The 26,611-nt window shown below is 41.0% G+C and overlaps 1 protein-coding gene across 1 annotated transcript in view; it reads right to left on the bottom strand.

Moving 5' to 3' along the window:
• col11a1b (collagen, type XI, alpha 1b) overlaps positions 1–26,611 on the bottom strand; it is a 178,180-nt gene that overhangs the window by 72,648 nt on the left and 78,921 nt on the right. Inside the window, exons 9-22 of the mRNA XM_036555885.1 lie at positions 25,327–25,386; positions 23,456–23,497; positions 21,823–21,885; positions 17,027–17,101; positions 16,164–16,247; positions 13,538–13,594; positions 12,221–12,274; positions 8,699–8,752; positions 6,276–6,329; positions 6,105–6,158; positions 3,675–3,728; positions 3,535–3,579; positions 1,011–1,064; positions 886–930 (exon numbers count right to left, since the gene is read on the bottom strand). Coding sequence (XP_036411778.1) covers positions 886–930; positions 1,011–1,064; positions 3,535–3,579; positions 3,675–3,728; positions 6,105–6,158; positions 6,276–6,329; positions 8,699–8,752; positions 12,221–12,274; positions 13,538–13,594; positions 16,164–16,247; positions 17,027–17,101; positions 21,823–21,885; positions 23,456–23,497; positions 25,327–25,386 — 795 coding nt within the window. The remainder of the gene's footprint in view (positions 1–885; positions 931–1,010; positions 1,065–3,534; positions 3,580–3,674; positions 3,729–6,104; positions 6,159–6,275; positions 6,330–8,698; positions 8,753–12,220; positions 12,275–13,537; positions 13,595–16,163; positions 16,248–17,026; positions 17,102–21,822; positions 21,886–23,455; positions 23,498–25,326; positions 25,387–26,611) is intronic.

The raw sequence follows: 26,611 nt of genomic DNA, 5'->3' as shown, positions 1-26,611 counted from the left end.
AGAACCCACTGCATGACAAAGTTTCTTTGCCAAAGGGTTCTTCTGTTGTTACAGTGTCAAGCTTGTAACAGAAGAACCCTTTTCAAAAAATGTCACTGCACATTCCCCATCAATCTGAAGAACGCTTTCATGATGCAAAGAAGCCTTTAAACATGTAAATGGTTCCAATGACCCTTGAAGGACCTTCTTTTTTTAAGAGTGTAGGTCCAGCTAAAAAGAACCAACAACAGCCGTGTGGTAATGACGGCAGACAGTTCACCACCGACTCGGCCGCAGAGAGAGCGACCTGCACTCTGAGCGATCAGAAAGACCCCGGCTTCGGTCAGTAGATGGCAAAATTGTGGAACCTCAACATAAAGCTGTGAGCTAGTCAGCCTGCTGTTCCAGCACTCGCAGCCCGAGGGCACATCTGGAAAATATGCACCCAGACGAGCGCGGCCTCGTATTTCTCACCACTTAACACACACCCGCTATCTGCAGCACGACGGGAGAGCAGGACCAGCGGCTCGGTTACTATTTCCCATTCAATGTCAAGGAACAGTAAATTGCTGTTCCAGCGGAGCTCCGAGCGCTGAGCGCCTTCTCACCACTTTCTACATACATTTCGAACCCACTGCATTATTGTAGACAGCGCTCACACCCAAACAGGATCAAAAGTAAAGTGTTGTGGCCACCTGCTGGTCAAACCTCAGCTAAACGAATTCTACCCAAATCATTTTCATCAGTTTGATTGATCAAAACTTCACAGATACTAGATGCTATAATTTTTAGTGGGCTGCTGTTTCTGTGCTGTTCCACGTGTGTCCGTGATCTCAGACTGATAACACAGACTGTCCTGCGTATCGTTTATCTCAGCTAATGGAAAACCTGAAAAAGAAATCTTACCATGTTTCCTTTAGGACCAGCTGTACCGTCCAGTCCAGAGAGACCCTGTAGGTACAGAAGAAATGCATGTCAGTGTCCAGTTTTCAGCCAAAAGAAAAAAGAATGTAGAAGTGTGTGGTACGTACCCGCTGACCAGGGGCACCCTGGGAGCCCCGGGGGCCGGGCAGACCTCTGGGACCCTGAGCAGCAAAACACACATGTTCATATTTACATTCATTCATTTCGCATATTTATCACAGCGACTTATGAAGGAGACAAAGTGATCTACTGCTGATCTACTGCTGATCTACTGCTGACCTACTGCTGATCTACTGCTGACCCACTGCTGATCCACTGCTGATCTACTGCTGATCCACTGCTGACCTACTGCTGACCTACTGCTGACCTACTGCTGATCCACTGCTGATCCACTGCTGACCCACTGCTGATCCACTGCTGATCCACTGCTGATCCACTGCTGATCCACCGCAGACGATCCGTGGGAACACAGGGCGTTTTATTTATGTTTTAAATACAACTGTTAAGTGCTGAACACAGTAAAAATGCAGTGTAAATAACTCAGAGTGAGAGTCGAAACAACAAGAGAGAACAACTGACCAGCACTACAGCAACCAGACTGAACTGATACTCAGCACTCAGGAACAGATGGACGAATAGAGAGATGGATTAGTGGATAGATGGATGAATGGATGGAGAGATGGATTAATGGATAGATACATGGAATGGTGGATGTATGGATTGATGGATGGATGGAGAAATTGATTCATGGATAGATAGATGGAAGTATGGATGGATGGATGCATGCATGGAGGGAGAGATGGATTAATTGAAAGATGGATGGAAGGATGAATGGAGAGATGGATTATTGGATAGATGGATGGATAATTGGATGAATGAAGAGATGGATTACTGGATAAATGGATGGATGGATGAACGGAGAGATGAATGGAAATATGGACTAATGGACTGATAGATGGATGGATGAATGGAGAGATGGATAAATGGATGGATGAATGGAAGGATGAATGGAGAGATGGATTACTGGATAAATGGATGGATGGATGAATGGAGAGATGGATTACGGATAGATGGATGGATGAATGGAGAGATGGATTAACAGATAGATGGATGGATGAATGGAGAAATGGATTACTGGATAAATGGATGGATGAATGGAGAGATGGATTACTGGATAAATGGATGGATGAACAGATGAATGATAAATGTATACAGATGAAAGGAGCTGATCTGATTGCTGTAACGCTGGTGCTGCTCCTCCTGTCTCTCTCCTCTCTCTGCGTGTCTGTCTCTCTCCTCTCTCCTCTCTCTGCGTGTCTGTCTCTCTCCTCTCTCCTCTCTCTGCGTGTCTGTCTCTCTCCTCTCTCTGCGTGTCTGTCTCTCTCCTCTCTCCTCTCTCTGCGTGTCTGTCTCTCTCCTCTCTCTGCGTATCTGTCTCTCTCCTCTCTCTGCGTGTCTGTCTCTCTCCTCTCTCCTCTCTCTGCGTGTCTGTCTCTCTCCTCTCTCTGCGTGTCTGTCTCTCTCCTCTCTCTGCGTGTCTGTCTCTCTCCTCTCTCCTCTCTCTGCGTGTCTGTCTCTCTCCTCTCTCTGCGTGTCTGTCTCTCTCCTCTCTCCTCTCTCTGCGTATCTGTCTCTCTCCTCTCTCTGCGTGTCTGTCTCTCTCCTCTCTCTGCGTGTCTGTCTCTCTCCTCTCTCTGCGTGTCTGTCTCTCTCCTCTCTCCTCTCTCCGCGTGTCTGTCTCTCTCTCGTCTCCTCGTTGAGCTCTGTATGAACAATTTGCACTGTGACTGTTTTCATTTCGCTCCACGACTCTCAGTCAGTTCTGTGAGAATAAACTGTTCAGTCACTCGTCTGAGATAAACTCTCTGAATTACTCACTCAGGACGCTGACGGCACAAACACACAGCGCACTGAGAACAAGGAGAACAAGGAGAGCAAGGAGAACAAGGAGAACAAAGGGCTGATAGACTGTTATTTTTCACTGTAGACCCTGAGGTGCTGAGTGGGGGGGCAGTGGGGGGTCTCCAACACAAACCCCAAACCTCCCAGGCTAATGCTTATGCCAATGGAGGCATTCTCTCTCTCTCTCTCTCTCTCTCTCTCTCTCTCTCTCTCTCTCGCTACTCTCCACTCTGCTGATGGGGCACTTACTCAGCATTACAGTGAAATATGTGAGAACACTGGTACAAGGAGAGAGAGAGAGAATGAGAGAGAGAAGAGAGAGGAGGAGGCAAAGAAAGCAAAAGAAGAAAAAAGAGAGGAAGTGAGACAGAGAGAGAATACAACAGAGATTAGAGAATAGAGGGAGACAGAGAGAGAGAGTAAGCAAGCAAAAGAGTGAGAGATAAAGAGAAGGAAAGCAAAAGGAGAGAAAAACAGAGTTAAAAAGAGAGACAGAGATAAGAGAGAGTTAAAAGATAGAGACGAAGCGAAGTATAGAGAAATAAACATACAGAGAAAGAAAGAAAGAAAAAGAAAGAAAGGAGAGAAAAAGATAGTGAGAAGGAGAGAGAAAGAGGAAGGGAGGGAGAGAAAATGAGAGCGAGAGAGAGCGAGAGAGAGACAGAGAGACACACTGTTGAAGGACTTCGGCACTGAAGCTCATTTCTAGTCAGAGATGAAGCAGCTTACACTCTCTCCCGGCATTCCCCTCTGCCCGATCTCTCCATCCTCGCCCTGCGAATGACAACACGTTATAACAAACAAACAAACAAACAAACACAGTGCAATATCTGAGAAATATCCATCGTCCGCCTCAGAAAGCCACTCACTCTGGGCCCATCGTCTCCTGGAGGTCCTGGAGGCCCAATGGGGCCATGCTCCCCCTGCCAGCGAGCAATAGAGGAGAAAAAAGACATGAGAAGGAGCAAATGAGTGAAATGATAGAGGAGCAGAAGGAGAAAGTGGTTATTATCCTCCTCGCCCGCCTGTATTGTTAAGTGGGGCTCGTGAGCGCTATTTAAGGCTTCCTCTTTCTAAGCAGCGGCTGTGACAGATGGGGCTTTTCTCTGTAATTACGCAGGCCTGGGTTAGGAGGCTGGAAATACACGCCAGCCTCCATCACCCGTGTTCTCCTCTGGCACGAACGCAGGCCAAGCACGGCATGCTAACGGATGCTAAAATGGGGAGAAGGTCCAAGGCTGCTTGTGGTATTTTTACTGAGTGTGGACGCTCAGTAAAAATGGACTCCGGCAGACGTAAAGGTGTAAGAAAAATGGCCATTTCCTGTGGAGCGGACTCGCTGACCTGAGCTCCTCGAGTTTACGCTGAGTTAGCCTGTTCCTGCAGGCCCCCTCGTGTCAAAGACCCCGCCGTCTACACTTTAAACACTTTAAACACTTTAAACACGTAAAAAAAAGTCTCTGTAAAGTAGGCCTGGGCGATGGGACGATGGAATTGGATATCATCGATGATGGACAAGTAAAGCGATGGCGATGCGAAAAAGGCGATGATCACTGTTTTGGTAAAAGAACCAAGAGAATTCGAGAAGAATAATTTGCCATTAAAGATGTTTAAAAATATGCTGGGAAACTGGAGTTTATCTTTGAGAAATGTGGGTTCACTTCTTGGAAACTGCCTGTGTTATTTCTCTCTGCTACGCACTGTAATGCTGGCTTTACCGCACAGATTCATCTTAATTCACTTTATGTGAATGGATTCGAAAATAAATGCTGACATGCTTTGAAGCTCATGACTCAAAGTGACTTTCTGCAGTAGAAAAAATTGAGCTACAATGACAAAGTTAGTGTAGAGTGGCTCAGTTAACTCCAACCTGGAGAGGAAGTTCCTCTGATCCTCATCTATGACTGTACAGATTAAGTGCTGAATTATAGAAATGCAGATGTAACAATGGAAAAATCGGAAATCACTTGCAGTCTGAAGTTTCTCCAGCAGGGAGCACTGTTAGCATGCACGCCACCATGAACCCACACCAGAAGGAGCTCAGTAATAACACAGTTATTTGCAGCATATTTTTAGGAATTAAGCTGCTGTAAATGATCAGTATCAGTTCAGTATAAAACACTTAAAACAGATGGTTCTTCAAGGGGGACCATGGAAACTCAAAGAACAATCTGCATGGTTCTTTGCATGGTGAAAGGGTTCTTCAGAATAGTAGAGAATGTGTAGAACCTTTTTGAAAATGGTTCAGTGTAGCACCAAAAAGGGTTCTGCTGTTGTTATGATGTCAAGTTTGTAGCCCTTTTTCTTGCTACAGAAAGAAAATTCCCGATACAAAGGACCATAAACATGCAAATGCTTCTTTGAGTTTTGTTTTTTCTAAAAAACCCTTGAAGAATCACCTTTTTTAAGAGTGTATATCAAATCTAGGCCTGTAGAAAAGAGCAAAGAACACATCTCATGTAGGAAAAGGGGGGATATAAACATGATTTTTAAAAAGTATAGCCTATATTTTTCAAAATTTCCGACTTTTCTTTGTCATCTTGAGCAAGACGTTCAACGTCACTTCAACATCAGCGCATTTCCAGCTTTACTGCATGGTGTAAATCTCATAGCAATACCGTGCCTTGAGTGGCTCTGCTGGATGATATACTGTATTTAATACTCTGACTTACTGTCAAACTTGACAACAGTATCAATAGCACCAAAATGTATGTGTGATTAAACAGCTGCTGGTATTCTTTATCTAATGCGGTGACTTAGTGGTCATTCAGTTTGTTGCTGTGATGAGAAACCTCATATCTATGAAATGGAAACTTTAAACGAGTTAAAAATGTTCCTAAGTTAATGTAAATTAAGGTAACAAGATTTTATTCCCAATAATTTTGGACCATTTCTATTTTTCCATTCATCCTGTGAATCTTCCTCAATGTTTACACACTGTAAAGTTCTTAAACGGTGTAAAAACACACAAAAAGTAGGACTTGTTTTTAAATCTGACAGTTTTACTTTATTTTATTTTAGAACTTACCGATGTCCAACATTATCAATAACACCAAAATGAGGTGATTTAGTGGTCGTTCAGTTTGTTGCTGTGATGAGAAAACCTCATTTCTATGAAATGGAAACTTTAAGATAGAATTAAAAACGTTCCTACGTTAATGTTTGTTAAGGTAACAACAGTTCTGGACCATTTCTACTTGTCCATTCATCCTGAAATGTTCACACAGTGGTGTAAAAACACAGAAAAGTAGGACTTTTGTTTTTAAATCTGACAGTTTTCCTTTTATCTCAGGACTTACCCTGTGTCCTTTCTCACCAGGTAAACCTGGAAGGCCGTCGAATCCTCGGTCACCCTGTTAGGACAGGAGGACAGTGATAGTGGCAGCATTATCAGCACCAGACGCTCATCTTTATTCCTCCCAGAGTACCACATAAAAAACTGAAGGCTGCGAGTGAGTTAGTAAGCCTACCTTGGCTCCCGGTTCACCAGGCATTCCTCTGGCTCCGTCCGCTCCGGAGCGGCCCTGTAGGAACATCGTTACCCAGAATCACGTGGTGCCAGAAGGCTAATGTGCATAACATATGTTTTTAAACAACTGTGGACATCTGTGGGAGACTCTGAGGTGCTTTTAGGTGGGAAAGTGGACCAAAGGTAGCGTGAGGGGAATGTGTTGAGTCTACGAGGCTCCAAAAGAGCCTGGAAGTTTGAAGTTATTACAGTATTTATTAGTAAACTATGTCAAAGAAGCATCTGTCTGACATTTGGTGGAATAATGTAGAGACATCTGACTTTTCTGTTGAGGCTAAGAGGCTTAATGTAGTGTTCAGTATAAAAGACGAAATGTCCAAGCAGAAGATCAAAAAATCTTGAGAATGAGACGGAAATGTTGGGATGTTTCATGTCAAACGTTTCAGAACGTTTAGCGTTGAAAAATGTTTAGAAATAAATGTTTTCTGCCTGATCTTCAACGCCTTACCTTACACCCTTAAACAAGACCTGGCTCTCCATTTCTTCTGTACAGCAAAGCAATATTACCTAATTATTACTGACACAGATTACTAGAGCAGACTATTGTATTTTTGGTACAAAGACACTGAATGTGTGTATGGGTTTATATGTGTATATGCATAAACATATTTATTTACTTTATTTGTTCAGTATATGTCTGTCTTTATGTTTGGCTTGTCTTGCTTTTTCACTTTATTTGTTTGCCTCATGTATTATCTGTCTGTGGTCATAAAATAAACAAGAAAAAGCCCTACACAGGAGAGGGCAGTTTGTTTGGGTCATCAAAGGTTGAGAGTGATGCTTTATGAGCACTGATGAAAGCAAGAAGTTGAAATGTTCGCTCGTTTTGTGTTTTGTTCTCTAATTAATCCAATCAATATATATTTTTGCTAGGCTCTGACTTTTCAGCAGTGTGCAGGCATTACGTTTCCCACTCCATGACCGTCTCACTTTCCATAACTTGGGTGGCCAGTAGGGGGGGCCACGCTTCATACCAGGGTGGCACTGCCCCCCCCACCTCCGCGGCCTCCCCTTGGCTAAACCAGGACGAAACTACTCCTGTCCAAACAGCACCTAAGAAGGTTTATTTAGAGTAAACAGCATCAGATGTGCAAATGTTTGTGTCAATGTTAGCGACAGTGCTACTTTGGCAATGAAGCCAAAGGCTACACCCACTTTATGCCATATATGTTGTATTTTAATGTGTTGTGAAGCTGCTGTCTTGGTCACGTCTCTCTTTTAAAAGAGATTCTTTGATCTCAATGTGAACTGATGGCAAAATAAAGGAAAAATATATTAATAAAAATATAATAAAATACAGGTAAACGAAAGTTAGCCCTTGTGTAAAGAGCTGACCACACACTCTTAAGAAAGATGGTTCCTTAGTAAAGAAAATGGTTCTAGATAGAACTATAAACACTCGAAGAACCCTTTGCATGATTTAAACGGTTCTTTTCATGGTGAAATGGTTCTTCAGATTGATGGAGAATGTGTTCTACGTAGCACCAAAATGGTTCTTCTATTGTGATGATCTCAGAGCCATGTACATCACATTCTCCATCAATCTGAAGAACCATTTCACCATACAGAGAACCATTTAGTCATGCAAATAGTTCTTTGAGTGTTCATGGTTCTATATCGAATCAATGTCTTTGCAGTCCCACTTTATATTGTGTCTAATAACTGTGTAATTACAAATTAACAGCATATATTGTTAATGTGTAACTACACAGTTAGAGGCACTTAATACAAAGTGGGACCGTCTTGGCTAAAGAATCCTTGAGGAACCGTCTATTTTAAGTGCATAGGAGAAAATTAAGTCATTGGGGTGCTAAAGAGGAACCACAGCTCAAGGTAAAACCAACCATCCCTGTTTATCCCTTCGTTATGATGTCAGCACTCAAGCCTTTCAGGTGGTTAACCCACATTTGGGCCAGAAGAGTTTCAAATATGAGCTTTTAACAATACTTTGGAAAAGATGAAGCATCAGCACAGAGCTAATTTATGGTCAACTAAACCTCTGCAGCGATTTCTCCTCAGTTCATTTAAAAATAACTACAGAAATCAAACATCACTCAGAAAATTTCATAGGAAACGTCTGACGGGAAGTGTACATCTCAATGCTTTGGTCGTTGACTTCAGATTATGGGGTAGCCCTCAGTCTGTAACTTAAGAATATGTTTCCAACAAGCTGTCCAGAGCCAAACGTCTCCAACGTATATATTTAACCTCTCCGTCTTTATCCCACGTCTTGCTCTGGTCCACTGACAAACCACTTCAAACCGCTGACCGTCATTACGCTAAAGTGAGCACGTAACTGAGCTTAAATGGGATTTAAAATGTCTGCTGGTGACATGAACTGGCTTTGCACATGAACTGGCTTACCCTCTTTCCTGATTTGCCAGGTGACCCAGTGGGACCCTGAAGGCCTCTTGGACCCTAAAATACAAAAATACAAAAATAAGCAGTCAGTATAACTTATAAACCAAATAAACCACAAATAAACCACAAATCAAAGATAACAGCAATTAAACAGTACTAATGTGTGACAGTAGCAGCTCTGCATGTGCATATATGTCAAATATTTTACAGATTTTGGTTAAAAGTGAGTTAAACAAGTAATTTTCTCTCTTAAAAGTTCTCTTAAGTTCATTTGTTATTTGTAAAGGTACAATAACAAATGAAGAGTTTCATTTAGTTAATTTAATGTTTCCGAAGATTTCTTAAGTTCATTTGTTAATTATCGAGATACCTTAAATTAGTTAACATATTGTTTGGCAATGCATCTCTTTGAGAAGCCACCTTAAATTCCCTTAAAATCATTTGGTATTTGGAAAAGTACCTTAAGTTTTCTTTGAATTGATATGTTATTTTGGAAGGTACTTCAATGACTAATCTTATTTGGAAAGGTATCTTAAGTTCCTTTTAATTCATGTGCTGTTTGAGAAGGTTATTTTTACAGTATTACAGTAACTCTGTCATTTTTTACAGTAATTATTTTATGGGGAATTCTGCTCAAAGCTCATTTTAATTAGCTGCATTGTATATCGTTTTGTATATGTCGTATTTTACGTCATATATGTTGTATTTTAATATGTTGTGAGGCTGCATGGCTGCTATCTTGGTCAGGTCTCTCTAATAAAAGAGATTCTTTGATCTCAGTGAGACTCGTTGGCAAAATAAAGGAAAAATAAATTAATAGAAAAATTAAATTTTGGAACTACAAGTAAATGAAAGCAAGCCCTCGTGTAAAGAGCTGACTATACACTTTTAAAAAAGAAGGTTCCTTACTAAAGAAAGTCGTTCTGTATAGAACACTCAAAGAACCTTTTGCATGATTAAATGGTTCTTTGCATGGTGAAACGGTTCTTCATGTGTTGTATATAGCACCAAAAATGGTTCTGTTATTGTGATGATGCCAAGCTTGTAAAAATAGCAGACCTTTTTTTGGTGTTATATAGAACCATATGGCATATTCCCCATAGATCTGAAGAACCGTTTCACCATGCAAGGAGCCAGTAAATCATGCAAAACGTTCTTTGAGTGTTCATGGTTCTATATAGAATCATTAGCTTTGCTAAAGAACCCTTTTTTAAGTGCGTAGGAGAAAAACAAGTCATTTGGGTGCTAAAGAGGAACCGCAGCTCAAAGCAAAACCAACCATTCTTGAAAAGATGTGAGCGTATCTAACCATCAGCAGCCGAATGAGCTGCGGTCGGACAGAAAAAGCAGAGCTGAGAGTTAAAACCTTACGACAACTTTCACTGAAGCCACAGACAAAGTCCAAAAAGTGAAATAGTGAAGCTGCACTGCCAGATAGAACCTCACATTAATACCAAACAGGTCAGACTACAGTCCAGAGCTCACGGCAGTCTGGAACCAGGTTTTATGGACAAACAGGGTGGAGATGAACCTCTGGCAGTGATATGGAGGTTAAAAGCGCTTCAGAACATCATCTGTGAAATACAGTAACAGCAGAGTGACAGACTGACGTCTGTGGCTGAACTCACTCTAACTCTGTTCCAGACCTTTAGATACCTCAGCCAATCAAGATCCCCGACTGCTGTGACTGAAGACCAGAGCCAAAAATGTTTCATAAAAAGACTCTGAAACACATCTCAGGGAAGAGTGTGGCCAATTTAAGATCCCTTAAATCCATGTGGTGCTGGCAAAGTCCAGTTGTTATTTAGCAAGGCACCATAAATTCTCTTAAGTTCATATGTTATTCTGCAGTGTCTCTTATGTTCAATTGCTTTCTGTTATTTGGGAAGGTCTTAGTTTCCCTTCAGTTCATTTGCTATTTGGGAAGGTATCTTAAGTCTGTTTGTTATTTGGAAAGATTTCTTAAGTCCATTTGTTATTTGGGAAGATTTCTTAAGTCTGTTTGTTATTTGGAAAGGTTTCTTAAGTCTTTGTATTTGGGAAGGTTTCTTAAGTCCGTTTTGTTATTTGGAAAGGTTTCTTAAGTCCGTTTGTTATTTGAAAAGTTTCTTAAGTCTGTTTTGTTATTTGGAAAGGTTTCTTAAGTCCGTTTGTTATTTGGGAAGGTTTCTTAAGTCCGTTTGTTATTTGAAAAGATTTCTTAAGTCCGTTTTTTATTTGGAAAGGTTTCTTAAGTCCGTTTGTTATTTGGGAAGGTTTCTTAAGTCTGTTTGTTATTTGGAAAGGTTTCTTAAGTCCGTTTTTTATTTGGAAAGGTCCCTTAAGTCCATTTGTTATTTGGGAAGGTTTCTTAAGTCTGTTTGTTATTTGGGAAGGTTTCTTAAGTTCGTTTGTTATTTGGAAAGGTTTCTTAAGTCCGTTTGTTATTTGGAAAGGTTTCTTAAGTCCGTTTGTTATTTGGGAAGGTTTCTTAAGTTTGTTTGTTATTTGGGAAGGTTTCTTAAGTCCGTTTGTTTATTTGGAAAGGTTTCTTAAGTCCATTTGTTATTTGAGAAGGTATCTTAAGTTGCCTTAAAATCATATGGTATTTGGAAAAGTATCTTAAGGTCATTTGTTATTCATCAAGGCACCCTAGGGTTCTTCCAGTCAATATGCTATTTGGCAACATGTCTTACAATTATTTGCTATGTGATGTTTGAGAAAGAACCTTAAGTTCTCTTAAGTTCATTTATTATTTGTGAAGGTACCTTTAGTTTCCTTAAGTTAATTTGTTGTTTCAGACATTCATTGGTTATTTAGCAAGGTACCATAAGCTCTCCTGTGTTAATGTTATTTGACTGTGTGTCTATTTGAGAAGGAAATTAAACTCCCTTAAAATCATTCGGTATTTGGGAAAGTTTCCTTCAATTAATATGTTATTTTGAAAGGTGCTTGAATGACTAATTTTACTTAGGAAGGTATCTTAAGTTCCTTAATTCATGTGCTGGTTGAGAAGGTGATTTTTACAGTATTATAGTGATTCTTTAACTATTTTTTATTATAGTTATTTTTTACAGTAATTACAGTAACATAATGCTATTTGCACAGCTGTACAGATGTTAAATTTCTGCAAATATTCTTATCATTCTGTGATTGTGTATCTAATAGTTTTTATAGTATACGTCAGTATAAGACTTCCCTTTAGCTCTTTATTATGATGTATTCTCTATTCTTTATTATATTTATTGTATTTGTCTCTCTGTGTTTGTCTGGTCTGTTCAGTGTGTTAATGTCATACATGTGTGACTCACCAAGGCTGATATCCTGAATGTGTAACACATTTGGCCAAATAAAGTGATTCTGATTTAAACTGCGTTTACCAGTAAACACAAAATGCTGACAATACACAACGATATTCGCAATGTCTGCCAAATACACACCCCTCATTTCACTGTCCCGATACTTATGGAAGGCAAACTATCCCTCTAGTGAAGGAGATTAAACAGATCTTTAGCAGCTGGACAGATTATTATAAACGCTACTTACCGGAGGGCCAGAATCACCAGCGTCTCCTTTAAGACCAGGTGCTCCAGGACCACCCTGAAACACACACACACACACACACCACACACACACACACACACACGGCTCAGACTCTTCACCCCTTTAACAAACACCAGCATCTTTGTTATTGACCCTCCTGTCTACTCAACACGCTCCTCGGCTGAGATTTTTCAGACACACTGGTTTGGAAAATTTCCAGAAGCGTTCTTGGTGTGTCATCTCGTGTGGTTGAAAGAGAAAATGGAGAAAAATTGGAAAAAGACATCAGGAGTGAGAACAGGAGGCCAAAACAGCAGAGAAACCGAGAGCGCACCTCAGCGTCTGACAACCAGTGTGTGTCTTCTGCTCGTAAATCACAGCCGTATGAGTTTAACACATGAGCTGAACTGTGCGCTAAGAGCCAGAGTACTAAACCAGCCCCGAAAGGCAGAGAGAAAAAATAACAATGACAGATCGATAGGCGCAGTGTGTGTGTGTGTGTGTGTGTGTGTGTACATATACACACACTGCAGAACAGTATATCAACGTCCTCCAGCTACTGATGTGCTACCTGCGAACCAGTTGGCTCTTTTAGGCGAACGTTGGGAACCGACTCACATTCAGGAGCCAATTAAGACAAAGCAATCCTACGACACAGCAGCTGAAAATTCATCTTTGTTCTGCGGGTTATTGGTTCCCTCCTGGTTTAGTTCTTGCTGTTGTTTATGTACATGTGTGCCTCGTTAGTCCTCAAGATTTCTGACTTTAGAAATGGATTCGCACTGTGTCCGTATCCTCATCCACTGACTCCTGCCTCTGACTTCGGTCATAATTTCCAGTTTGGTTTTTGGATTTTCCTACTAACTCTCACTCCTGCATCGTGTCTCACCTCGCTTGGCCACATGCAGCACTAATGAAATGCAGCCGATCAAACTATTTCTCAACACCCATTCATAGAGGACTTCGCCAAATATAGCAAGAACAGGGAAGATGTTGTGTTTTGTTCTCATATCTTGAAAGTTTCACACTAATTTGATAAAGTCATTTATTACAAATATAATATGTTTTGTTACTTGGCTAATTTGAAGGTAGGGGTCTAATGAAAGAAGGTAGAAAGATCGACTGAAAATGAAACGATAGATTATATTGCTCACTTAGCAGCTTTTTGTGGGAATCAAACTGGCAGTGCTACTGAACAAAGAGCCGTTTGGCCTGAGCCAATTAATCTGACTCACTGAAAAGAGCCAGAGTGCTCATTAGCATATCTGTCTCGCTCTGTGTTTTACATCAATAGCAGTTGTGATGTTTGGAGACACTTACCACTGGACCGGCTCTTCCCGTCAATCCCATTGGCCCAGGGGGGCCTCTCATGGCCAGCTGTGGAAACAAAGCAACCAATCAGAAGACAGCAGTGATCCATTTTCCACCGGCCTATTGTTTAAGCTACATCACAAATGAGCTTAATTGAATGGTTTGGTCAAAAACAACTAAAACAAATAAAACCCCAAAACCAGGTTTCCCCTTGTTACCCTAAGTATAATCGATCAGACTTGGTTGCTGTCTGAAGTTTGTTTCTTTAGTTTTAGCTCTGGAGCTATCAGGCTTATGTAGTGCACACCCCACCAATTAGCATGGTGCTAACTGAGTGCTTAAACCATCACACGCTCGCCTCAAACTGAGCTGCTTGTGTAGTTTGTGACTCTGTAACACATTGTCTACAAAAACACACACAAGAACAAAATTCAGGCCTCAGGATGAAAGATTGCAGTTGCAGCTATGTAAAGTACTTTTGTCCATGTTTATGGATAGCAGTTCTGGAAACCTCGTAAGCCAGCCTCTGCATGAACTTGACAGGGTTTGAAGTGACTGTGTGATGGTTTAGACATACACTTTAAAGCTACATTAGCTTTGTAGATCCAGAAGAAGCAAACTTGTATAAAATTGATTTTCCACCAAACTGTTCCTGTCTCTAAGCTGGGCCTACTCTACACAACTTTTGCCTGATTTTAACCCTGATTTGCCCCTTGTGACAATTTTGTCCAGGTTGGGAGCTCGATCGGAAGTGGCTGACGCTGAGGATGATCTAATAGTGTGAGTGTCACGCTTCCCACTCACGGCAATGTTTCTCTTCCATGCTGGCTCACTTGAGTCAATGGACTATAGTAGGAGTTTTCACCCTTTCCTGCCCCGAGGCCCACTTTTTTATAAATACAGAGAATCGCAGCCCACAGGAAAAAAATGAAATCAACTTTTTAAACACAATTTTCTTTGTCTTTTCTTAAGTGCTGAAGTTGAAAACCTGAGAATCGGAGCCTGAAAAAGATGAGATCATAAAAAAGTCCAATAGGTCCACAACAAACAATGAGGGTGTGAAAGCGCCCTGACAAACTTCTCCATCTCTGACTCGCTGTCGGCATCGCAGCTGTGTTGTAACAAACTGATGACGTGCAGTGTTTTTATTTGTACGTATGTTGGTTACAATCTGAAATCAGATCTAGATTCTTCAGTCAATCATTTTTCCACTTATGGTTTTATGACGTTAAAGTGACCGGCCTACTACGAACTACTGCCTTCCCAAAGTTCAGCCCACAGACCACTACAGGGTGCTTTGCAGCCCACTGGCGGTCTGTGGACCAGAGGTTGAGAAACCCTGGACTATAGTATAAACTGCATTACCCAGGAGCCATCAGGGAGTCACATGACACCGCCATCATTTTTAGCCTACAAGGACAGATTTTGACTTCCTTGTTCAACATCACTGGAGTTCTGATGTGCACATCTGATTTGTCTTTACTCATTCAGCGGAGTATTTAAGTCCAGGCTTTAGTCTAGTCTATTTGCGAAGTGTTGCTCCACTGTGCACACTGAGCGCTCTTTCCTGTCTATGTCTCTGCTTATGTACCAACTTAGTTGTGTTTTGTTTGTTGATCCCCTTTTTGCTGATTGTGATCTCTTTTGCTTTTTTTGACTTTGGACTTCTCCCAACCTCTCTTTTGTGCCCTCATGCACTGTTAGCTACTTTTGACCTTGGTCTGTTCCTGTTTCTTGTTTATGGATGGCCACAAGCATCTGATTTGTTCTCATAGCCTGACAGTAAGAGGAGAAACGAGTGAATCTTTAGCCCTAAACGAGCTCTGGAGTGATTGGAGCCCCTCCGATATTATCAAACATGTGTGATATTTACAAATCAAAACATTCATCACTCCTGCAGTGTGAGATGGTCAGAGATGAACTCAGTGATGGAGTCAAACAGCCAATCAGAGAGCTGGAAGAGTGGAGAAAACAGGCGAAGAGATGCGCATGAATGCCGCCTGAACAGAGGAGCTGAGATATCATGTTTATAATGTTGATCCAGACATCAGGTCACTTTACAGTTTCAGCTCAGCTGCCAGTTTGTAGTGGAATAATAATTATATCCAGGTCTCACTGTATCTAACTTTCTCACCACATATTAATCCCCAGTTTACACTTTCGCTGCACATTAAAGCACAAACAGGTGTTAAGTTTAGCTTTAAGTAAGTTTAGCTTTGTTTAAGTCATGTGATCTGAGGGGATCTGGGATATCACTACAAAAAGAGAAGAAATTCTGTGCCAAACCGACGTTAACTTTGCGATGCTCTCCGTTTTATCAATCTGTTAAGGTTTTAAAAGTTATGTAGTGTAAACCCAGACCTGATTCTCAAAAGCTGGACCCATTATAGAGCGTCCATTCTCCTCCCTGTTCAATGCACAGCTATCAAACTGCACCAGCTTTGCTTTATGTGCCACAGGACGTTTCAGAGCCTATAAATTTCAGGCTAGTTTTAACAGCCTCCTTAAAACTGCTCACATACACAACCGGTGCTTAACGCATTCAATCCAGCCGCACGCCGTTAAGTGCATGAAGCGTGACTCACTGGTGCGGTGGGCCAACAAACAGAAGCTCCCCTGCTGAAGTGGCACTTACCCTGGCCTGGGCGAGGATGGCCTGGGCCTGGGCCTCCTGCGCCGTCACCACAGGGCCTTTAGACGCCTCTCCACCGGCCCGGAACTGTCAGGGAAAACCAAACAAGCACAGTCTTATTTTAACACGTTTACACCACATGCAGACATGCATTTAGCTGGAGCTGAGATGAGTCCCTGTCACTCCACCCCTAAGATTACAGAGCTGACCTCTAAATCGCCATGAAAGAACAACACACATTAGAGGTGTAGTCTAGTCAGTAACGGCTTTCACAGCATTATGATCTTGTCATACTAGATTTTTACAGCAAAATTCCAATTTCCTTCTCATCTCTTTTCATGTTGCAGATTTCCAGAGTAAATTTCACAAGCAATGTTGGTGAACTTTGACACAGTTTACTAAAATGCTAATTTTAACATTGTATAAACACAAATCTTTATATAGCTCTACCCAACTGGCTGTAAATAAATCCATAAAAAGGGGCAGCTTAATACACCATCAGTTAATTAGCTGTATTTGATCATATCTTTGCCTTTTATCGATTTTGTTGTTTATGGTAGATGAATTGGCAGCTTGCTAACTGCTAGGTTAGCTTCTTGGCTACATGCTGCACGCCACTCACTTCTCTGCTACTAACCACATCAGTTAGACTTTATTGCTACTCTGTGCAGCACTGTGCACTCGTGAGCATAAAAGTACTTGGCATAATCACACTTTCTGTTTTTACTGTTTATGGCTGGCAAACTCTGGCCGTGTGACCGGAATCCTTCCCAGAATCAATCAAATTACAGATATAAAAATGAACACTAGGCAAATACAGTAGCTGCTTTGTGATCAGGGTGTGTGTTTGTGTGAGGAGAGGTTACCGGCAGCATGATGACAGTGCCAGAAGGACCTGGAGCTCCATCAGCACCAGGAAGACCCGGACGCCCAGCAGGACCCTGAGAAAATGAAGAGGGGAATAAAATATAAATACAAAAAAGAGCAATACAGCAATTCTGCCACCAAAAAGACACTAATAATAAAAATCTAATTCAAAAGTGCACTGTAAACCAGGCCTGTAAGATGCAGCGATGTAATAGAAAACTAGAGAGAACTAATTTTAAACAATAAACTAAAATAAATCATTAATGTAGGACATTAATCTTTTGTTATGCTGTTGTAGAGCAAATAGAGTAAAAGAGAAATCCTGCAGGTTTCCCTGAGTGATACATATCGCCTGAGGGAAATTCTCAGCATTTCTCGTACAGCTTAAATGTATCAGTGGCTTAGATGAGCAGTAAAATTATGAAATTTTATACTGAATGGTTTCCCCACATAGCAGAATTCCTCCATTCTATAACAACAGAAAACACCCAGTTTTTTAACACGTAAAGCACGTGGACGTGGCTTTGTGTTTCACTCATTTAGAGCAAGTGTTGCAGGCTCAAGCCTCTCCAGCAGGGGGCACCATTAGCAAATGAGTTACCATGAACCCACACCAGCAGGAGTTCACAGTACAGAAAATGGGTCTAAGCTGCAGCCAACCGCGTGTATGTGTTTGCGCTGAAAATTTGGAGATTACTGGAAATCCTTATGATTTTTTAACAAAACAATTCAGTGCTAATTATTTTTAGCGTTGTCCAGGCGCAACGTAAACTGTAAACTGTAGATGAACCGGAATAATCAATGGAAATAAAAGAGCGTTTCTGCGCCACGCAGTAGTTCTATAATGTGTGTTTACACCCAACAGTAAAAACAGCTCATTTCCTCATCACCCCATCATTACTGCTCAACCTCACATTAACTTTCATTTCTCTTTAAACCTTCACTCAGGATTGTGTGTGTTTTGTGTTATTTAAGGCTCTAATTTCCCACAATGTGAGAGTGTGTGTGTGTGTGTGTGTGTGTGTGTGTGTGTGTGTGTGTGTGTGTGTTTATATGATCCTCTAATAACATTATTCCACAGGGTGAATAAAACACGTCAGTGTCTGCATGAACACAGTTTGGTTTCTGCTTAATACTTTTGAAAGTATTTAAAGAAGATTAATAGTTGTTTTAAGGAACAACCAACAAACAGCTATTCTGACGTTTATGAGCTGAATGTGGTGCGCAATTGTTTTTGCATCCTTAAATGGTTCTACAGATTGATGGAAAATGTGTTGTATATGCTTCTATATAGAACCTGGTTGAAAAGGGTTCTATATACCACTAAAAGGTTCTGCTATTGTTAAAATGTCAAGCCTGTAAAAATAGAAAAACACTTTTTAGTTCTTGACTGAAGCATTCTCCATCAATCTGAAGAACACTTTCACCATGCAGAGAACACTGTAAGCATGCAAACGGTTCTTTGAGTGTTCATGGGTATATATAGAACCATTGTTGTTGCTAAAGAACCCCTGAAGAACTCATCAGAATGAAGAAAGTCTATACTGTGATTTCTTTAGCAGGCGTCACGCTTCTTTCTCAAACGACCCTCTAAATTACTCCCATATGAGAGAGAGAGAGAGAGAGAGAGAGAGAGAGAGAGAGAGAGAGAGAGTGTTAGAACTGCTGAAGATGCAGAACTCCAAACACACTGCCACCTAGTGCTCACTGTATGCGTTCCAGAATCAATGTTTATCTTTTTCTTTTACTCTCTTCCTCCTTCTCTTTCTCTATGTCTCTCTCTCTCTTTCTCTTTGTCTCTCTCTCTTTGTCTCTCTATGTCTCTCTCTCTTTCTCTCTCTCACTTTCAAATGGCTTTTTGTCATGAACTCTATTTCTCAACTGTTGCCAAAGCAATAAAAGTTATTCTCATTTCTTAACTATTATCAATATGCTTAATAATTATCAATAGCGAAAATATTATTGAAGAAAATATATAAGACACCTCTCTCTGTTGCTCTCTCTCAGACGGGACCTAGTGATGATCAAAGAGAGGGGGGGAGGGAGAGTGTAATCATTTCCCCTCTCAGACAGAAAGCCCTTTGTGTTGAGGGACGTGGGACAGCCATCCTTTCCCTTCCCAGAATGCAATGGAAGGGGTTAATCCCGCGGGAGCAGGAGGGGAGGAGGCAGAGTTCCACCGCGGTGAGGAAAAATAAACCGCTAGCCAGACTTCAGTAAAATGAGGAGGGGGCAGGTTTTCTGTTTGGAACAATCAGGAATGGCGAGAACACGTTTCCACAGAGAGGAAGAACAAGAATCAGCAGCTACAAGTTGGTCATCAAAGCAAACTTTCACAGATAAATCTGTGACCTTACAACAGTTTGAACTGATAAGATGCACGGCATCATGATCTCAGGTTAAAGTTCACCAGCTCCATTTAAGTACTTCCATGTGGAGACTAAGAGAAGATAACTGGCCTCCTCCTTCCTCCAGCACTAGCCAATGCAGGCGTCTGTCAGCCGACGTAACGGTTAGTGTTCTCCTCAGAGCGTGTTGAGCCCCAATGACGTTGCATTAGTGGAGCTTCATGTGTTTTAGAGGAAGAACATGCTGACCTTCACCCTGCCAGCGTGGCAGCATTATGTGATAGAGGGGGACTTAGATAACCAGTGAAAATTTACATGACTAAAGCCCAGTCCCATTTCACCCCTCTCCCTGACCACTCTGCCCTACTTTTGCGCGTTCACGTCTACGGGGTAGGGTGTCCCGATTCTTGAGATAGAGGGGTAGGGTGAAGTGTTAGGGCTACATGACCCTCCAAACAGAGTGATATGCAGAAAAAAAAGAAAAAACTGGTAAGATGGCTGAACAAGAGACCAAAGGAACACACAAATGTGAGAATTTTCTCTATTAAAAATTACAATAACCATATTATTGTCTTAGTTTAATGTCGTTTTACTGTATTATGGTCGTTTTCTTCATTACAAGCATATAAAATTGCTAATAGCATGCTAACTAGCTAAATTTCCCGTTCCACCTTAAACAGTCCAGCAGTTCTGACGCCCGAAGCGCCAGAATGTAACTGCTGCACCATTTAAGGTGGAACAGGAAAATCTGAACAAGAATCTGTTGAATATCTGACTTCAGCTTCATCTCACTGAAGAATTAGGGGTGGGTGATAAATAATTGCCCCCCCTCTTTGAAGATCATATGATCCCTAAATGTAACTAAAGCCCAGCAGTGAGGAGCTGAACTCTACCCTCCTCTGCTGTCACTGCAGACTGGCAGGGTCTCCTACAGAGCAGTGCTGGTAGCTGTTAATGAAGTGATGCTCTTTTTATTTGAGGGTCTCATTTCAGAGGGAAGATTTCAACCACTACCCTGTAACTCAGCTCCAAGAGACAAGGAGACACTGGAAAACAAGGGGTAGGAGTAAACAGAAGAAATGGGACTGGGCCAAAGTTTGGGAGAAAATTGGGCAAAAGCCCAAAACAAAACTATACTGAATACACAAATTTGACTATTTACACAGAGGAATACAGACGATCATTAAGGTCACCACACACAGGCCACGGCAAAATTTAAGATCATTGGGCCTCATTCACCAACCGTTCTTAAGAAGTTTCTTCTTAAAACCCACTTACGCAGTTTTCTCGAAGACTCTGACTCACCAATGTTTTCTTAGGTGGGATTAATTCTTGGGTAAGAACAGAATCTACACAAACTCAAGAGCACATTGGTGAGAACGGTTCTGCGCTTTAAGAACACGTCATGAATCTGACACAGACTTTTTCTTAGGAACTTTCGCAAGAACACACTTAAGAATAGACTTAGGAAGATACTGGAGAACGAAGCTCAATGGTTTTAATGATGCTGACATGCGCCGGCACCCCATGTCTTTGAGCACTGTTCACTTCTCAGTGCATCACAGTGCACCACACAGCACCTCTACTACATTAAATTAAAGCCATACTGAGACCATAGAAAGCCACAGTAAATCACATGTGGCTTTAAATTTACATAAAGAAAGGCAGACAGTCTTTCAGATAAACAGACAAGTGCTAAAATTAAGTTGCCTCAGCTGACGAGGACTTTCAGCTCAGAGTGTAAAACCACCAGCAGTGTTTTATCATCAAATCAACAGACATTTTATTCTGTTTTATGCATCATTAGGCTGAATGAATAACTGACTCTAAATGTAGGTATTGTGATATAAACTGAGTCTGTTCTACAGTTTCTCATTAGGCTGAATGAATAACTGACTCTAAATGTAGGTATTGTGATATAAACTGAGTCTGTTCTACAGTTTCTCATTAGGCTGAATGAATAACTGACTCTAAATGTAGGTATTGTGATATAAACTGAGTCTGTTCTACAGTTTCTCATTAGGCTGAATGAATAACCGACTCTAAATGTAGGTATTGTGATATAAACTCAGTCTGTTCTACAGTTTCTCATTAGGCTGAATGAATAACCGACTCTAAATGTAGGTATTGTGATATAAACTGAGTCTGTTCTACAGTTTCTCATTAGGCTGAATGAATAACCGACTCTAAATGTAGGTATTGTGATATAAACTGAGTCTGTTCTACAGTTTCTCATTAGGCTGAATGAATAACTGACTCTAAATGTAGGTATTGTGATATAAACTGAGTCTGTTCTACAGTTTCTCATTAGGCTGAATGAATAACTGACTCTAAATGTAGATATTGTGATATAAACCGAGTCTGTTCTGCAGTTTCCACACAGCTATCACTCTGTGAAAGTGAAAGCTATCAGCTGGTTCCGCTGCAAAACTTAAACTCCTACTCACTTTCTCACCGGGATCTCCACGAAGTCCTGGAGGACCCTGGATGCCTGGAGCACCAGGAATACCCTGCAGAAGAGACACACAGATACACACAACACCATGCATGTGTCACTGGATTTTGCTTTCTTTTAAAGCGACCGTTTGTACAAAAGTGAAATTTCTTACTGCAAACAATCATTTAAAACATTCGCACCTTTTCTTTTATGACTGGAGTTATGAGGCTAGTGTAGCTAACAAGCAATGAAAGTCTATTCCCCACCAATTAGCATCATGCTAACTGTATATCCTTATGAACACAGCAGGTACACTATCAAGCCCCCCCAAAAAAACAAAGCCGCTAGTTTAACCCCTTAATAATCCAGGCTTATTGCATACTAAGGCTTATTATACAGTAACTACATGGACTTCAATGCAAACTAATGGAGCTATTCTTAGGTTACAGAAGTGTGTAATAATACTTTGGGCCTGCCGTCGGGCCCCTGGCTTGTTAAGGGATTAATCTGCTTCCATGGGAGTTACAGTGCATGTGTGTTCTTGTTGGCAACAGTAAAATCATTTTATGAATTTCAGTGTAGAACTGGAGCTTTCTGTGAGCTACTGTGCTGCCTATCACTGTTTAAAAGATGCAGGAGTGTTCCTTCAGAGTTGGACGCACCGTATTTTGTTAAGCTGTTTTCGCAGGTTGAGCAGTGCTCGCCAGCTGAGCGCGACAGGAACTACCAGACACGCCTACTGCTCTCCTATTGGCTGAAGTGTGTCATGCAAAAAATTATAAATATTATAACTTTTATTGACCCTGCGCTCCGTGAACCACACTGAAGTAATGCGGCGGTAATTTTCCACATTCAGTGTGAAAGCAGCTTTAGAGTGAGTGAGCGAGCTCATAGAGAGAGCAGTCTGAATTGATGATTATTGATTTGTTTAATCAGAGTAACAATAAAGCGCATCTACTGTGTGACTTATTCTATTCATGTGTTTTCTTGGTCCAGAAGGTCCTTTATGACACACTAAATACAAATTCTCTGGAATTTCAGTTTTGTTAGGTCACGTTATTGATCAATCAAACGAAACTCAGCAACAACATTCAGGAACTGCATTATTTAGAAAAAAAGTAGAGAACACTTTTTGTGTTGGTTTGAAGGGATTCCTAGAATCTTGGTGGGTTATAAGATTTCATTACTTGTTAGCTAGCGATTGGAGCAAAGAGGGAAAACAGGATGTGTTTGATTTTTGGCTGAACTATAATACAGATTAGATTCAGTGTAGTTACTGACAAATTCATAACAGCCATTGTGTAATTCATGGTTGTTCCTGAAAAAGTCACAATAGTTATTTAATAATTCATAACGGCTACCATACAATTCATAGTCATTACTCAATAAACTTTTAGGGATTTCTGAACAACTTATACCAGATACTGAATGATTAACAGTAGATACAAAATAATGCATAGTAACTATTGAATAATTCAAAGTAGGTACTGAATAATTTATAGCAGCTACTGAAGAATTTATAGAAGATTGATTAATTATTATTAAAATTCTGAATTACACCCTCATGGTCTAAGAGATTTAAGGCATTACTTCCCAGAAGTGCTCTCGTTCCTGTGGGAGGAGAGTTTGGGTCATTTACTCACAGGAGCACCGGGAGGTCCTTGGGCTCCTTCTATAAGCATCCCCTGCAAAACAATGGAAGCAGAACGAGCGTGAGAAGGAAAAACTGAATACAGTAGCATTTACGGGCAGGCTGTAAATCTGAGTGAGAGCAGGATGGAAAAAAGTAAAAGAAAAAAAAGCAGTGAAAGCCGAGAAGAAGGCAGAGATGAAGCTCGTTCTACACCGGATTTTCCACCGTTTCAGAAGGTGACGAAAGACCAAACTCTGCCAAAACTCACATTTGAGAATGGACAGCGAGATTTTAAAGGTGTTCAGTGTTGTTTCCCCCCCAACTACCTGCTACTTCTGCAGCGCTGCAACGCCAGCTAGCATGTAAAAATTTACTGGCTAGTCAGAGTGACCACTCTGCCAACTCAACGAAAACAGGCAGAAACTAGATGTACCATAATGAGAACAAACTGCTCAAACACATGTTTGTCATGCTCTGGTGTTATGTGCCATGATTCAGCACTCTGAGCAGCCAAAGCCACGGCACTCTGCCTTAAAGTCAGCCTGAAACCAAAACAAACCTTTTTTTTTAACGTTGTTAGTTTGTGTTCCTGCTCATTTTAAAGCATGATCCATTATATATCATTTAAAACAGTAAATTCCCATTTTCTGTAATCTATCATCAAAATACAGAGATATAGAGCCCCACCACTAAAACGTTCTGATTTGTGATGAGGTCACTGCGCACCAGCAGGGGAGGAAAAATTACTTCACCAATAATTTTATTTCACAGCTAAAAAATTCCACCAACAGGAAAATGAATATTCGAAAAGCACAGCTAAAATCCTCTCAAAGGCAAACGGCACAGCTGTAAATCCACAATATTAGAACAGTATGTCTGAAAATTCACACAAAAGGAGAACAGCATGGCTAAAAATCCACCAAAAGGAGCAGAGCACCGTTAAAAATCCTCCAAAAGGAGCAGAGCACCGTTAAAAATCCACCAAAAGGAGCAGAGCACCGTTAAAAATCCACCAAAAGGAGCAGAGCACCGTTAAAAATCCACCAAAAGGGGAACAGCACAGCTAAAAATGCCCTAATATTAGAACAGCACAGCTAAAAATCCACTCATTTTAAAGCAAAACAGCTAAAAAGCCACCAAAAAGAGAACAGCCCAGCTAAAAATCCCCCAATATTAGAAAAGCACAGCTAAAAATGCACTAATTCTAAAGCAAAACAGCTAAAAAGCCACCAAACAGAGAACAGCACAACTAAAAATCCAACAAAAAGAGAACAGAATGGCTAAAATCCACCAAAAGGAGAACAGCACAGCTAAACATCCTCCAATATTAGAACAGTACAGCTAAAAACCCACCAAAAGAAGAAGAGCACAGCTAACAATATTAGAACCTCATGGCTAAAATCCTCCAAAATGAGAACAGCACAGCTAAAAATCCTCCAAAAAGAGAACAGCACAGCTAAAAATCCTCCAATATGAGAACAGCACAGCTAAAAATCCTCCAAAATGAAAACAGCACAGCTAAAAATCCTCCAAAATGAGAACAGCACAGCTAAAAATCCTCCAAAAAGAGAAGAGCACAGGTGAAAACAGGAAAACAGCACAGATAAAAATGGTCTAACAGGAGAAGAGCACTGCTAAAAATCCTCTAAAAGAAGAAGAGCACAGATAAAAGTCCTCCAAAAGGGGAACAGCACAGATAAAAGTCCTCCAAAAGGGGAACAGCACAGATAAAAGTCCTCCAAAGGGGGAACAGCACAGATAAAAAACCTCCAAAAAGGAAACTGGATGGATTTTATTGGTGTGAAATAAAATAAACATGTTATGCTGCTGTTTTTGCTCAGTTTGCAGCTGGATTTAGTAAAACAGAGAAGTGGGTCTTACCGGCTCAATGACTGCAGGTTCCCCCTTCTGCCCTTTCTCACCTCCGTAACCACCACCCACCTACACAGGACAGACAGAACGAGAAGAGCGTTTCAGTCAGACAGGCGTTACTCACTGAGCAGCCTAAACAACCTCCAAACAGTACATTAAAATTATTACAGCGCTGTGCCAGCATAGTCAGCAGCGCTAAGGGTCCCAGATCTTCATCACATTCCAAGACTTTGAGTCTTTAAATTAGCACTGTGATTTTGAGGGATGTACATTAGGATGACCGAGCATGTCATGTTCGATTGTTTTATATTTTTATTCCAGGCATGAAAACTCAAGAGGAGTGAAAAGGCATTCATTTTACAAAACAGCCCTGTAGGCGAGTTCAAAGGCATCCTCACCAGAATGTAGTCATTTTAAAATGCACACGAAACATTCTGGTACAATGAGATTAAACTACAAAAAAGAAAAAAACAAAAAACATGCAGCTCAGGCAAACACAAAGTTTTATTACCTAGAAACAAAGCTTGAGCATAACCTTTATGGGCGCAGGGGTCAGTATTTTTGTTCTACATCATAAGGCGGCACAGAATATGAAAAAGCCAACCTCAGTTTCAGGAAAGATGCAGTATATTTATTTTAACACACACACACACACACACACGCACACACACACCAAAATAATACTCTCACACACACACACACACACCACACACACACACACGCACACACACACACACACACACAAACACCAAAATAATACTCACACACACACACACACCAAAATAATACTCTCACACACACACACACACACACACCAAAATAATACTCTCACACACACACACACACACACACCAAAATAATACTCTCACACACACACACACACACCAAAATAATACTCTCACACACACACACACAACACACACACACCAAAATAATACTCTCACACACACACACACACACACACACAAAATAATACTCTCACACACACACAACACACACCAAATAATACCTCACACACACACACACCACACACACCAAATAATACTCCACACACACAACACACACACACACCAAAATAATACTCTCACACACACACACACACACACACACACACCAAAAATACTCTCACACACACACACACACACACACACACACACCAAAATAATACTCTCACACACACACACACACACACACACACCAAAATAATACTCTCTCACACACACACACACACCAAAATAATACTCTCACACACACACACACACCAAAATAATACTCTCACACACACACACACACA

Source organism: Colossoma macropomum, unplaced genomic scaffold (genome assembly GCF_904425465.1).
Source record: "Colossoma macropomum unplaced genomic scaffold, Colossoma_macropomum, whole genome shotgun sequence".
NCBI lineage: Eukaryota > Metazoa > Chordata > Actinopteri > Characiformes > Serrasalmidae > Colossoma > Colossoma macropomum.
Note: the sequence above shows the minus strand (reverse complement) of the source record. Positions and strands in the feature narration are given on the sequence as shown.